The sequence below is a fragment of the Urocitellus parryii genome, chromosome 4 (assembly GCF_045843805.1).
Source record: "Urocitellus parryii isolate mUroPar1 chromosome 4, mUroPar1.hap1, whole genome shotgun sequence".
Lineage (NCBI taxonomy): Eukaryota > Metazoa > Chordata > Mammalia > Rodentia > Sciuridae > Urocitellus > Urocitellus parryii.
Window position 1 is genome coordinate 194,454,178 of NC_135534.1, and position 14,362 is coordinate 194,468,539.

At 45.8% G+C, this 14,362-nt stretch overlaps 1 protein-coding gene across 3 annotated transcripts in view; it reads right to left on the bottom strand.

Annotated features, from left to right (window-relative positions):
* Astn2 (astrotactin 2) overlaps positions 1 to 14,362 on the bottom strand; it is an 833,116-nt gene that overhangs the window by 642,406 nt on the left and 176,348 nt on the right. For all 3 annotated transcript variants that reach the window (XM_026393326.2, XM_026393325.2, XM_026393324.2), the window contains exon 3: positions 2,893 to 3,277. In XM_026393326.2, the coding sequence (XP_026249111.2) occupies positions 2,893 to 3,277 (385 nt within the window). The remainder of the gene's footprint in view (positions 1 to 2,892; positions 3,278 to 14,362) is intronic.

The window sequence follows — 14,362 nt, forward strand, 5'->3', positions numbered from 1 at the left end:
TTCAGTCCCTGGTATCCCCACCCCCGCCAAAAAAAAAAAAAGCACCAACCCCCAATGAAACTGGTCATCACCCTGATGCTGTACAGCCCATTCTGACCATGCATGATAGACACCTGTCTAGAATAAACATTCTTCCTGGCCAGAAGTCTGGGCAGTGGCCCCATGGGTCTGGGTTCCTGGGTTAGCTCTGCCACTGAATGGCATGGAGAGAGCTGTGGCCTCTCTTCAAGCTTTGGCTCCAATTTCCTGGCCTTCTCCCCACAGTGCGTCTCCCAGGAAGGGGTTCACATGATGCTCCTTGCAGGCAGAGGTTCTATTTCCTCATTTCTCTCTCAGGTCTGCTCTGGTGTGTGGCACAGTGTAACCACTTTGGAGATTCATGGTATGAATGACAGGAACAGTACAGCATATGGAACTTTAGTTGTGTACTCTGAACTCATCATGTGTTATCTCACTTAAGCTTCCTGACTGCAGTGCCAGGCAGAATATTAGTATCACACTTTTTAACGAGAGAAGAGGGTGACCTGCCCAAGGTCACAGAGCTGTAATGTTGACTGGGAAACTCCACCTCTGTACTGTTCTGTCTCCTTGGCTTTTCTGCCTTTTGAGTGCAGGCTCTATCATTTTCCTCCTCACTTGGGAAACTAAGGCAGGTAGTGGAGGAGGAAGGAGGGAGGGGGAAGGAGGACACTCAAACAAGAGAACCACTAGTGACTTGCTTCCCCCATCTGCCTCCTCATTCCAGAGTTCTGCTCTTCTCCATTTGAAGGTGGAGTGTGTGTGTGTGTGTATGTGGGGGGGTGGGGATGGGAAAGAAGAAGGCATGAAAATTTGCCTGTGCTAGATGCATCTTGGTATCTTCCTTTGGTGGTAGTCAGTGATCCTTCCTGAGTTTTCATCTTCAACCCTTCTGCTTTCTTCCAAGTTCTGGTCATTGCTATTAATGTCCTTTGCTGACACTTTAGTTTCTAGCATCTCTAGACTCAGGACAGTAAGATTGCTTGAAACCTGGAGCTGAGCACTCTGGACCCTGATGGATGCTTGGGTTTTTCTTGATCGACCGACTGATCAGTTCTTTCAATCATCCATCAACAGCTATTTTTAGAGTGTCTACTACTAAATGTCAGTCACTGTGCTGGAAATTGCTGAAACAAAGATTGAGGATCGTGTATTTGCTCTGGAAGCTCTCCAAAGGTAGTCTAGGAGGCAGAAAGAGAAACTGGCTATTATTGTATAGTGTGGTAAGTTCAAAGTCAATAGAAGCAGAACACCGACAGAAGCATCGCTAGAAGCATAAGATCTGGCAGAGGGAGGTAAAGGTTCCCATGGCAGCTGGAATTTGAAGAGAAACTGGACAGGATTGTTGTAACTGGATTAAGCAGAATCTCAGAAGTGCAGCTGAGACTTAGGGCCTGTGGTCTACAGAAACCATTCTTGGGAGTTTGGCACTACTATTTGGGTTAGGTATTTTTCATATATTTTGTATGGAATTTACATTAGGTATTCAGTGAGGAAAGTAGGGCTCAGGAGGTCGAACTCCCATTCTCCCAAGATCACATTGTAAGTAAAGGAGGCAGGATTTCAACCAGGGTCTATATGACTCCAAAATCTATGCTGTCATCCACTGCAAGAGTCAACATCCTACCTGAATTTACTGGTTTCATAAACATCTCTGTTTTTTATGCAGAGTGTCTACTACTAAACGTCAGTCACTGTGCTGGATATTGCTGAAACAATATCCCACACTGCTCCTATTTGCACATGCATTCTCATGGCAAGACGAACCAAGGGAGAACCCTAGGAGCAAAAAGAAGAATGCAGAGTCCAGAGATCCAGGGCTGAGACCAAGTAAAGAGGGTGCCTCTGGACTCACAAGAGAAGAGGATCAGTGTTTCAGTGGCATATCCAGGCCAAACCTTTAACTCATCACCATCACTAACTTCATAAAGATGATGAATAAAAATTTAAAAAAGGCAACCTTGGCTTTGGTAGCATTTCTCTAAAAGAAAATATCCCGGCTCCACCTGTAAACAAGTTGGAGCCAGAGATGCTTATAAAAACAAATAAAAACACATCCTGTGCTTGTGCCCAAATGATCATCGGTCCCTTAACAGGACAAAGGAGATGGGTCTTTGCTACATGTTTCATAAAGAGTGAGCAGTGTTAGTCTTTACAAGGTCCAACAGGAGCCAGAAACAGCTGCACAAAACAAAGGTGACCTCAGGCTGCACCAGCAGGAGCTGATATCTGGCGAGAGGGAGGTCTAAGTCTGACTTTTGCTCAGCATCCGGTGTTCCCACCTGGATGAGAAAAAATGTCAGCTCAGGCCCTAGGCTCCTGGATCAGAAAACCGAGGCTTTCCATTTAGAGGATGGTGGCCAGGAGGAAATGTCACAAAGCATTTCACATGAGACAGAAGAAGCAGCTGGGGATGCTCACTGACATTGATTTACAGAAGTTACATGGTGCCTTTTCTATGGTCACAGTTTCCAAGAGCTTCCCTGGAGAAGGAAGATCAGATTCTCTTTCTTGATGGTCAGGCAGGATCAAGGACGTAGACTGCAAGTCCTACAGGGGAGGCCTTCCCAGAGTGATGTCCAGAAACAGGATGAACTCTTCCTTGAATAGTAAGGCTGTCAAGGGAGGTATCTAGAAACCCTGGGGAGTACTAGACTGCATGCTCTGTCATGCCACTCAAACGCCACTCCAGGAACAATGACATTCTTTTTTTCCCTTATTATTGAATGGACCAAAGAAGACAAAATGATAATCTAACAGAGGTGGATCATAAATCCAAAATGATGTATTCTAGAGGACACAACCTCTCTCCCCAAAACCCATCTCCTGAATCTCTTCCCCATCGCCAAAATGTCCCCTGAAGAATGGACTCACCTTTCTTCTCAAAGCCCACCTTTTCTTCGCCTGGCCGTCCCAAGCTGTCCAAGGTGTGGGTCACCTGGCTGCCAAACTCATCCTCCCGGGAGACGTGGTTGGCCCGCCGGGGTGGGTCCTCCTCCTCCTCATAGTCATAGTCATCCAGGATGGGGGTCTCCCGGATGGGCACTCCGATGACAGAATTGTGGGCCTGCAGCCGGGAGGAGCGGAAGCTCTCCCGGGCCTGGGGACCCAGGAGCACTGAGGGGATGTAGTGGATCTCATGAGTGGCTTCTGTGCTTGCGCTCTTCTGGGGGATGCGGCGGCGCTTCTGCCAGCGCCTCTGGGCGTACAGGGCCACCGTGAACACCAGCAGCAGCAGCAGCAGTGCGATGAGGCCACCCTGGTGCAGGAAGGAAGAACAAGCAGATGGGTTAGGGCTCTTTGGGGATTTTCCCATCCTTCACCCTGGGTCTAGATCCTTGCGTTGGGTTCATAGAGCTAGAGAGATATTGCCTCCAAATCTGGCTTTTCACCACAACACTGTGACCTTGGGCAACCTGCTTGACTCCTGGGAGCCTTGCTTTTCAAGGTATAATGGATAAATAAAAGTCCTTGCTCTTCTTGCTTCACTAGGTTGGCATGAGGAGGAAATGAGATGGAAAATGGCCATGTCAGAGCAATCCAGCTTCCTGAATGTTGGGAAATCAAGACTGTGAGCCTGGACTCTGCCTCCCAACAGCCAAGTGACCCCAGGACAGTTGTCAATGCTCTCTCAGCCTTGTTTTCCTATCTCTACAGTGAGTTCACCGAGGGATCGAGAGACAGTAGCCACTCCTACATCCTGCTCCAAATACAAGAGAGCATTATTCAGTCAAGCATCATTTCTACATAGTCTATATTTTCTTCATCTTCAGAAACGCTGGTCTTTGAATCTGATTCTCAAGAAGGGACCTGGGACAAAGTAGGTGCTCAATATGTGTTTGCTGAATGATGGAGTAGATGGATGAATGGATTAAAGTGTACCTTTGGGGGCTTCCTTGAATCAGAAGCTTAAGGTAAACAAACTGAAGTTTATCTTTAACATATGCAACTCTTTAAATATTTGGGCCTGCATATTAGACATTAATTTGAAAAAAAAGCTAATGTATGCATAGTCATATTTTTCATGATCCATAAGATTCATGAAGTAACCTGGTCTGTGAGTTCCTTCAGGGCAGGGATATTTCCAAGATAGGTCTGTATCAGGCACCTGCCAGGGGCTTGAAGTGAAAAGTCTGCCTTCTCCTGACCCCATACCTCCTCTGTACCAGAAGCATGTCTGTGGATGGGTTGGTCCTCCTTGGTTTTCTTTTGTTTCTACACATTATGTGGTGCTTCATGTTGGGAAGCTCAAGGTCCAATTTGTGGAGTCCTGGCTATAGTAATCCCTAGACTCAGGAAGGGGATACCTACTTATGTGCAAGAGGGGGCAAGGCTCTGAAATTCAAAGGGTGAGAAGCAGAGCTAGTCTTTATTTTGATGTGTTTATTTTATTTTTTTTAACCTAAAGTCTTTATACTTAGGATTCTGAGTGATCAGTTTGTTCTCTTGAACATGATTGGAGACAAAGACAATTCCTGATAACTACTTATACTGTATGTCACAAAGAAGTTACACGTTCACCCTGAATTCATTATCTTGCAGGTAAGGAGGTGACTGCTGTTGATTGGTACCAATTATGGCCAAGAAGAAGCCTATTCACTAAAATGGTCCAGCCATCCTCTGATTACCTAGATCCTGGGAAACTATTGTGCTGTTTTTGCAAGTGTTCACTAAGCTAGAATTCAGCACCTCTACTGAAGGTGGGGAGTAGGAGAGGGTAATAAGCTGAAAGGTGGTCAGGTAAGGTGGACAGCACTAGACTGGGGCCCCTTGACTATTTCAAGACCCCAAGGGATGTTTGAGTGTCAGAAATTGAAAGCCAATAATGCAAATTAAACAAAGGCAAGTATATGTATATATCTATGTGTATCTCTCTATGTGTATAATTTATCAAATATATGTAAAATGTTGCAGTCCAAAACTTCCTTGGAGAGGGAGGTGAGATGTGAGCCAAAGGCTGTGGGGTATTTATTAGTGCCCAGCACAGGGTAAACACGAGATGTAGGAAAAATTTTCAATCACTGTCCCCACGAGGTTGCTGTGCAGAACAAATCTGAAAACAGCTGAAGAATTCCTTACAAACTGAAGAGTGTGGTGCCTAACAGAGGACCTCAAAAGAGCCATGTGGCTGCCTCTGTCCTACTGGGACATTTCACCCAAGGAAAGCAGATGGGTGGCTCAATAGCAAGAATAGACTGCATTCAGGATCCACCTGCACGGGCCCTGGCTGTTGTTCTGACCCTCGTATCTACTCCCACTTCACCAGCCTCCTTTGCCAGGGCAAGTAAATGGAAAAGCAGGAGCAATCCATCAGGGCTCAGCAGGCCAGGGTGCTCAGCCTCTGAGCATCCTGCAGGAGTGAACGCAGGCCCCCGTGATGCAGAAGATGCTGCAGAAAAGAAGGGTGCTCAGGAGGGAGGAAAGAACATAGGTAAAAGGATTTGAGTCTTCAGAAAGCAAGTGAAGAGAAGCCCAAAGCTCCAGGGGTGGCAAGCTGAGGATCTGCTGGCCTCAAGGACAACCTGATGCCAAATCCAATTTGGACTATGCTCGCTCTAGGGACGCCCAAGACAAATAAGGCCAAAGAAATAGCTCAAAATCCCCGGAAACAAAAGTGCCAATCTGTTAGTTAGAATTTGTTTCTGTGAGACTGTAAGCTGCACAGGTGTGGGTGTGATTCATTTTCTCTTCTCCTTATGGAGCTGGGAATTTCACTAGGCTGTCAGGCAGGGGTTGGGGAAGAGACAGAAGAGGGGAAGCGTGGCCCCCATCTTTTCTGGGGTCTTTCTTCTGCAATCTGCCTAAGCAAGATCAGCCTGCTCCTCTTAAATTACTGACAGTGAGTCTCAGATTCCCCAGGCAAAGGCCAGGCCAGGAGAAGTCAAGGGCAGAGTGGTGCAGCAGGGAAACACGAGTCTGGGGCATGCAAGCCCCCCCCTCTCTGTTGCTCTCTTCCCTTTGACAAGTTACAATATGTTACCTCCTTGTGCTCTCTTTAATATGAGGCTGGTCTCCAGGAGGGGAGCTATGCTAAGGACTGGGAAAGGCAAGAGAAGCCCTGGATGAAGGGTTTGGCACCACAAATATCAGCCCCCACACCTTCAGCTTCCCTAGGCCTTTATTCCAAACTAAAATCTTTACTCCATCCCTAGGCTTAAACCTATTTCCTACCTCCCCAGGGCCCTCCAAGTCTTGAGCAGACTCCCTGGCCCAGCACCTGAGATCTCACGCTGCTACCTGGATCCTTGCTTCCTCTTCTTGCCTCAGCTCCGCCTAAGTCTCACTTGTCTCTGTCACACCTTGAAGTATGACACACCGAGGGAAGAGCCTTCCCCAAAGTAGGATCCCCCATGGTCTCTGCTTACTGCTTGCTCTCTCAGTCCGGAATTTTCTCCTTTACTCCCTGTAGTGGGCTGAATGGTGGCACCCAAAAGTCACACCCTCCTGCAATCTCAGAAGGTCACCTTTATTTGGAAACAGGGTCTCTGCAGATATAGTGATATTAGGCCATACAGGACTAGGCTGGGCCCTAAATGGTGGCATGATGATGGAGACAGACACTCGGGGGATACGTCTGAAAGTCAAGGGATCATCGCAAGCTTCCCCTCAGAGCCACCAGAAGGAGCCAACTCTGGCTGACATATTGGTTTTGAACTACTGGCCCCTGAGCTGTGAGAGAATACATTTCCTTAGTCTCAAGCCACCCAGTGTGTGGCAATTAGTTACGGCTCCCCAGGAAGCTGACCTGCTCATCTCACCTGCCCCCCCACGCCCAGCCCCAGCCTTCAAAGCCTAGAAATCAATTCCTCAGGGAGCATCTTTGCCTCTTCAGGTCAAGGTGACCCCCAGAGTTATCAGTGATCTGGCTGCTCTGCTCAGGTCTTCTCATCTGGTGGGCCATTTCTCACTTCAGGTCCTGAGCTGACATTCACCAGAGCTTGCTCCACAAAAGGTGCTAAATAAACCACCCGAAGCCTAAAATTTTGACCAGACTGGCTAGAGGGAGGCAAAACACACGTCTTCAAACTAGTTCTCACCCCCGCATCCACAGGGCTCCCGATCAAAGCTTGGAAGGCCCCTTTTGGCTGTTCAGTCTTTTCCTGTATGCTAGTAACTGCAGCCGGTTTGCTTACACACACAATATCAAAAACGGAGAAAATTATAGAGAGTTGAAAAAAATAAAAGCACCCTGAAACCACCCCACCAAGTTGGCCTTCTGAAAAGTCAAACTTAGAACGCCATCCAGCCTGGCCTCATTTTCATCTATTTTTCATGTTAAAATATCCAGGCACTGGAGAAGGAGCCAGAGAAAGGAAAGAAAGGGACAATGTGGGGAATGCTTTATTTGACAATGTGTCATTCGGAAACTGATTATTTCTGTCTCCGGCCTTTTTAATATTCCCTCACAACGGCCAAGCCGCAAGGGGATTTGGTATTCTAAGACTGGATTTATAATACTCTGTTCAGCAGTGATAAGAACACGGGCCTTTAATCCTCAGAGCTGTGTACATGCATATTCTCCCAAGTAATGTCCTTCCCTTCCTGCCACTTGTTTCTGGTCCTTGGCAGACAGCCCCAGGATAGCTGTGGACTGGGGATCCGTGGGGTATTCTATCTGGCGATTTGCCGAGTGATAAAGATGGTAGGGAAGGGGCCTGGGTCTCCAAGTCTTCTGTGAAGTTTCCTCCAGGTCTCAGGTCTAGGTTTCTTAGAAAATAGACCAAATCCTAAGTATTACAAATAAGGAAACTGAGGCGCAGAAAATACAAGTGTTTTGTCCAAAATCACAGAATAGCCTACAAAGATTTTGGAGGCAAGAATATGCAGCCAGGACCCTCCAAAGTTGCTAAGAAACTTGAGAATCATGACAATTTGGCCTATAGAATAGCTTCTTCTATGGGCTTCTATTTCTCTCCATGGCTGTCCCATGTCCCAGATTTCAAAGCCTTTCATCGTGATAATTCAAAAACATGCTGAATGATCTCCTAGGCTTTATTTCCCCTCCCCCATGAATCCCAGACCATCCCCCCTACCATAACTGGAGCACAGCTGGAGACAGACCCCTCCCTACTGAGTCCTGCAACTTACAGCTCTGGGTCTTGTCAAGCAGGCCTCCTTGGTGAACAACCTAGTCTCAAATGTAAGCTTCTGATATGCCCTCAAGGATCCAGAGATTTTTTTTCAAGCAATATGATAGCAAAACCAGATGTTTACCTAGGAAAAAGTACATTGAACAGGGGCAGGAAATGCTATTGGCATCTAGTGGGTAGAGAGAAGGGAAACTATCAATGTCCTAGAAACACAGGAAAGTCATGTATGACAAAGAATTATCTAGCACGAAAGACCAGAGTACAATCAATGGGGAATCTCTGATCCAAAGAAAGAGATGTTGAGACTTGTAGCTAGGGCAGTGGAGGTGTGGAGTCAGCTAACAAGGTAGATAAAAGACATATACAAAGGATGGAAAGACTTGTGTTTGATTAGCAGGGAGGGGAAGGATGAAGGAGATACTAAAGATGACACTGAGGTCTGGATTCTCTCACTGGATTGGGAAGGAAACTTTCTATGAGTTAGTTTTTTTTTTTTTTTCCTGGATCATACCCCAATGGGTTATACAAGATCCCAGTGCTTAATTGAATGAAGAAATATGTTTACATGCCTAAATAATTAATTTAAAAGGGAGACAAATCTAAAATTACAGATAAGGATATGTATGCATATGCATGTATATGTGTATGTACATATTCACATTTGCCAAAGTATTCCCACACCTATCTTTATGTGCCTACAATTGCTATACTTCATACATTTCTTTGCCCCTAGACAGATATTGGGTGACCTATTTAAGAAGGTCCCTTGAAGAAAAATAAAACAGATTTTTATTTTAAACAAGTCATCTGCTTATAATGTATGCATTAGAGACATTGTTTTATTCTCTGGGATACTGCCAAAGGAATAAATTAAAAACACAGTGTGGTTCTCTGGAATATATCCATCCCCCACCCACACCTCTCCAGCTCAACTATCCTTAGTCATCTGTAGACCAGTTCAGAAACGAAGCCGAAAGCACTCTAAATCCTACAGAAATTTATCAAGTGGACAGCTAATGAGCACATAGTATCAGTGTATGCCCAAGAGTCAGTAAGACATGGCTTTGGTCATGACTGTACTATATTTTAGTTTTTGGTTTTGAGGTAGTTACTTGAGATTCCTCAGTTTTCTCATCTGTTAATTGTGTTTAACACCTAATTGAGAACGTTTAGGGAGAATTCAATGAGATGGCATTATTAAATGCTGTTAGCATAATGCTTTGCAATTAGTGGGGTTCAGAAAATATTAGCATCCTTTCCCAAAGGGAAAACAGTTAGATACACTGTAGGGTGAAGCCCCTTCCACCATAGCATGAGACATTCCTAGCTTTATTCGTATTATAGGTTCCAAGATGTGAGATTGTGACCTTGTCCCTTTCCTTCTTTGTGGCAAGTAGGTGAAATTGGATGGTTTCCAACTCGTTCCAGCCCTAACATCTTCGATTAGAAAGACAAAGGTGAACCTGAAAGTGTTTGGGGGAACAGATGAGATACATGTGGCTATGGCCTCCTGCCTGACACTGCAGGTGTGGATGCATGTTCTAAAGTTAGCCACTCTGCTTCTGTGTTTTTGATCACCCAGCTCTTTCTGCCTGAAACGCCCTTCCCCCACTTCTTTGTCTAGTCCTTTAAGCCTCAGCTTCATAAGTTCTCTGAAATCTGCCTTCTCTGGCTAGGTTAAGTGCCCACCTGTTAGGTCGCTCTGTGACTCATGCTTCATCTGCCAGAGCACGTGGCACAGCAAAAGGAGCTCAACTATCCCCCCATCACCTCAGGGTCCCTTGAGGGTTTTCTGAATCCGCTCTGTTTTCCCAGGACCTAGTTCAGGGTCTGACACCAAGTAGGCCTCATTATGCGTTGATTCTATTTCTAAATTGAGAAACGATAAAGAAAATAATGGTTATTTATTTCTGCATGAATGTGAATGGCACATGGTAACTAGTAGATCCTCAATTACTTGTTGAAGGAAAGAATGAATGAATCCATTATAAATGCCTCTCTGAGGGAAGGTGATTGAAACACACTTGCCTCTGTCTGGCAATCCTCCATCTGTATGTAATAGAGAGCCGAAGATAATTCTCAGGGGCCATTTAGCTCAAATCAGTACCCCACTCCATATCCTCAGGTGGCCTCTCAAATTCCATCTCCAACCCCACTCTGATGATGGATAGAGGGAGAGGGTGGGAGAGAGTATCTTGAAGAGATTGATTTTCTTCCTATTCTTTAGTTATGGAGATAAAAAGATGAGCTGGGTGATCAGAGAGTAGTTTTGCCCTCACTCATGGGTTTGCTCATTGACAAGGGTCAAGAGCATACTTGGAAGCAAGCTGACCCAAGTTCAAAGTCTTACTCTGCCACCTGCCCATGATGCAACCTTGGAACACCCTGGCTGTGAAGCTCAGTTTTCACACCTCTAACATGGGAATAACACCATTCGCCAAAAAGGGTTGTTGTGGGAATTAGATGAAACCGCATAGACTCACGTGTCCCTTGACCAGGAGGAAACACTGAACTCACAATATTCTTTGGCTTAATTGTTACTACTATTATTGTTACATCCTGACCCTGTGCCAGTCCTTCTGCCTGGATGTAGGAATATACGGATATGCCCTTGAAGAGCATGCAGTCCATTTGGGGAAATAGATAAGTAGGCAGATAATTACTGTAATGCACAGTTTGATAAGCTCTATGCCAGAGGGAAACAGTAAGGAGCAAAGATTTTCTCACAGCTTCCAAGTGCAAATCATAGAGGAAGTGGGAATAAAAAGACTTCCTTGCAATTCCAATTAAAGGCAAATTAGAGAGGGGAGGCCTCCCCTCCAATCAAGTACACTCATAACCGAGATGCACAACGAAAGCATGGGGTAACCAACTAAACAGCATGGTGGCTGGTGGATGAAGAACCTGCATGTCACTTGCCAGCTGCAGGACCTCAGTCGATGCAATGTCCAGAGCCTGGATCTTTTGATCTGAGAGTGGAATATAACAGTCTCCACTGGGTGATGTATACCAAGAATTAAAAAAATGAATGCACAAAAGAAATGAACACACCAGCACTTGCTGAAAGCCGGTTTAGGCCTGGGTGGAGCTCAGAGGAAGAGCAAGCAAGAGATCCAGAGTTCCATCCCCAGCAGCATACGATAGGCACAAACAACGGTTTAAAGACTTCTGGCTTAGGAAAAACAACCACAAGAAGAAATCAGAAAATTTCAATCTGCCTTGCCCCCTTATTAATGAAGGAAGTCAGCAGAGAGCTCACAGGTGGCCATAGCAGCCAAATAAGCTACGCATTCTTCATTTAACAGATGAGGAATATGAGCCTCCCGAAGGTAACTCTGTCCAAGGTTGCAAAGTCACTCAGTGCCAGGGCACACAGTTGGTTCCAGAACCCAAAGTCCATCTGCTGCATGCGGCTGTGACTGGCCTTAAATGCTCCCTGTGTCTGCAGAGTGGGTGGTATATGGAAACTGCATCCATGGTTCAGGGTATGGCTCCCTGGGAATGCAATCTAGGCTCCCGGGTACAGGAAGAGATCCAGTACCCTGCCAATAATAGCTTTCTGATGGGAAGGATAGCTGAGACCGGGAAGTTGGAGGCTTCCAAGACTGTGATTAATATTTAGTACATGCAAAGTAAGTTTCACATGGGCAAGAAGCTTGCTGTTGGCACAAGTCAGTCTGATGCTGGCTTCTTTAGAAGTCAGAGGTAAAGAAAAGGAGATTTGGGACAGCAGCAAGGCAAGGCTAGACCTGTCACTAAGATAGCCCCATCAGTAAAATCTGCCCTTTTGGCTCCTGTGGGTAAGGGCCCTCCACTTTTGTCTCCATCGCAGGACCTCCACGTGCATCCTCACTTTAACTCTCTTCGTGGCACTTACCTGCCCTGCCATTACATTACACATTAATGTGTTACCTTTGTTTACTGCCTTAATGGAATGGGATTTCTATTAGTAATAGACATAATGAATGTTACTCTATCTTCAGTACCAAGAACATTACTTAGTGTGTTGTTAGTATTTAATAAATATTGAAGCCCCTTAGGGAAAAACGCTGAGTCTGAATCACTCTGAATCCTGCCCTCAGCCTGCAGTATAGGGTTGTAAGAAGGGATAATACTTAGTGAATGAAGAAATTATTATTGTTGTTCCCTCTTAGTTCCTGGGGAAGGGGTACTATTCACAGGGGCAGCTTGAAGGCAAATGGCTGGTTACTTCTCTCTGCTATTGGGATAAAGGGAAAAATTTGGACTGCATCCAAGCTTGATCAATCATTTATTTATTTATTTATAAATCCTCTGAGACTCTAAGCCAGAACGTAAAGGGGTGAGGGGAGGTCAGATCCAAGAATTCATCCATAAAAGGCAAGTGGGTAGCTACATCTATTAGCTAATACTGTTCATATACCATATCAGGATGGAACTAATGAAATTTTAAGTGAAAGGGGGCATCCATGAGGTAGCTCAAAGGGCACTGAATTTGGGTGTCAATTCTGTCTGATTAGCTGCACAGTCCCAGGCCATTCACTTTACCTCATTGAGCCTTACTATGTCTTCCTCCTCCAGCTTTAAAAGGATCCTGATGACAGCTCTCTTTATGTAAGGGCCCCACTGAGAATCATGTTTATAAAAGACCCGCATATGTCGCAGGGTGATTTATACATATCATTGTTCAATACAGTAAGTGTCATAAAAGAGAGAGAAGAATCCAAACACCACCAGTAACTCTAGCAGAGACGGAGACGAACCACAAAAAGCAAAGCTGCAAATACAGAGGATTTCCAATATTTCTGATACTTTCATCATCTATCCATCAAGCTTCTTCAAAACCTATTACAAATCACACAATAGGAGTCTCTTAGAAGCACTGTTTTGCTGCCATTTTCCAGCATTGGTGATGGAGCTGCCAATTGTCTTGAAGGCATGTTGCGATGGCCTCAGGATCTCCCCCACTGGGACTGATCAGGAACACCCCAGGAAAGTTAGTTACAGGGGCAGAAAGTCAAGCACGGGAAGCCAGGCAATGAGAAGGGAAAAGAGAGCAGACTCAACAGGAGGCTGTCTTGTGCAATAATAACAGGAGCAGGCAGCAAAAACTGGCCAGGGTCCTTGCTGTGCCCCCCAGGGCGGACTAGGCAAGATTCACCCTTTCCTCCCCACTTTCCTGCTCCATGCCTCCTAGGTTTGTAAGAACATGGACTTCAGTATTTCCTGATCCTCCGAATTAACAGAGAACTGCCTATCCACCTACTGCCTTACTCTTAAGAACATTCACCACTGAGTTCTCCTCCACCCTTGCCAATTGGTCAGGCAACCCCGGGAGAGCCAAGCTCTCTCCTGATTCACTGAAAATCCCAATTATAACACTGATGGCTGCCCCTTCACACCCCTCCGCCATGAGTGCTGGACATCTCAAAATCTGACCCATCAGACCTTGCTGTCACACACTGAGCTGCCCCAAGGCAGATCTACAACCCTTCTCCCCACCCCAGATTCCACCTCTAAAGCTATCCAAGGCCCTTCCTTTAGCAGTCAGAGCTCAGCTCTCTAGACTGACAAGTGTCTATAGCTCAAGTCCAGGGTAAACTACAAGGACCCAGAGCCCTAGCACACTGTAACCCAATGGAATCAGTGATAGCTTCCCCAAGCCAAGAAGACAGCCAATCCAAGAGGACATACCATTTCAGAGGCTATCAGAGCCTAAAGTAGAAGCACAAAGTTGGGGTGAGCCCAGAACTGTCTAAACTGCCAGTGAACTGGATGAAGTTGATCTCATAGCTACAGGATTAAATGCCAGGTCACAGAGTCACCTTTTACTCATATTGTTGAGGGGCCTGGGCCCACTCAAGTACAACTAACCTGGGCTTGGGGGATCCTACACAGCCCTGTGCATTATGAATCAACCAAAATGTTCTGGAGGAATAGATAGAGGCAGGACAGGGACCGCCCTGTAAAAAAAAATCCCTATTCCTAAACCTCCCATTGATCCTGGGCCTCCAAGGAAATGGAGTACACTAATTTATTAGAGCTGCTTTTAAAATTGCCACAAAGTAGGTGGCTTCAAACAAGACATATTTATTCTCTCATAGTTCAGGAGATCAGAAGGCAGAAATGAAGGAACCAGCAGGGATGTGCTGCCTCCAGGGACTCAAAGGCAAAACCCCCTCCTTGCTTCTTCCAGATGCTTGTGGCTCCTGGAATTCCTTGGCTATGACTACACCATTCCCTTCTCCGAGCCCACCTTCACATCGTGCTCTTCT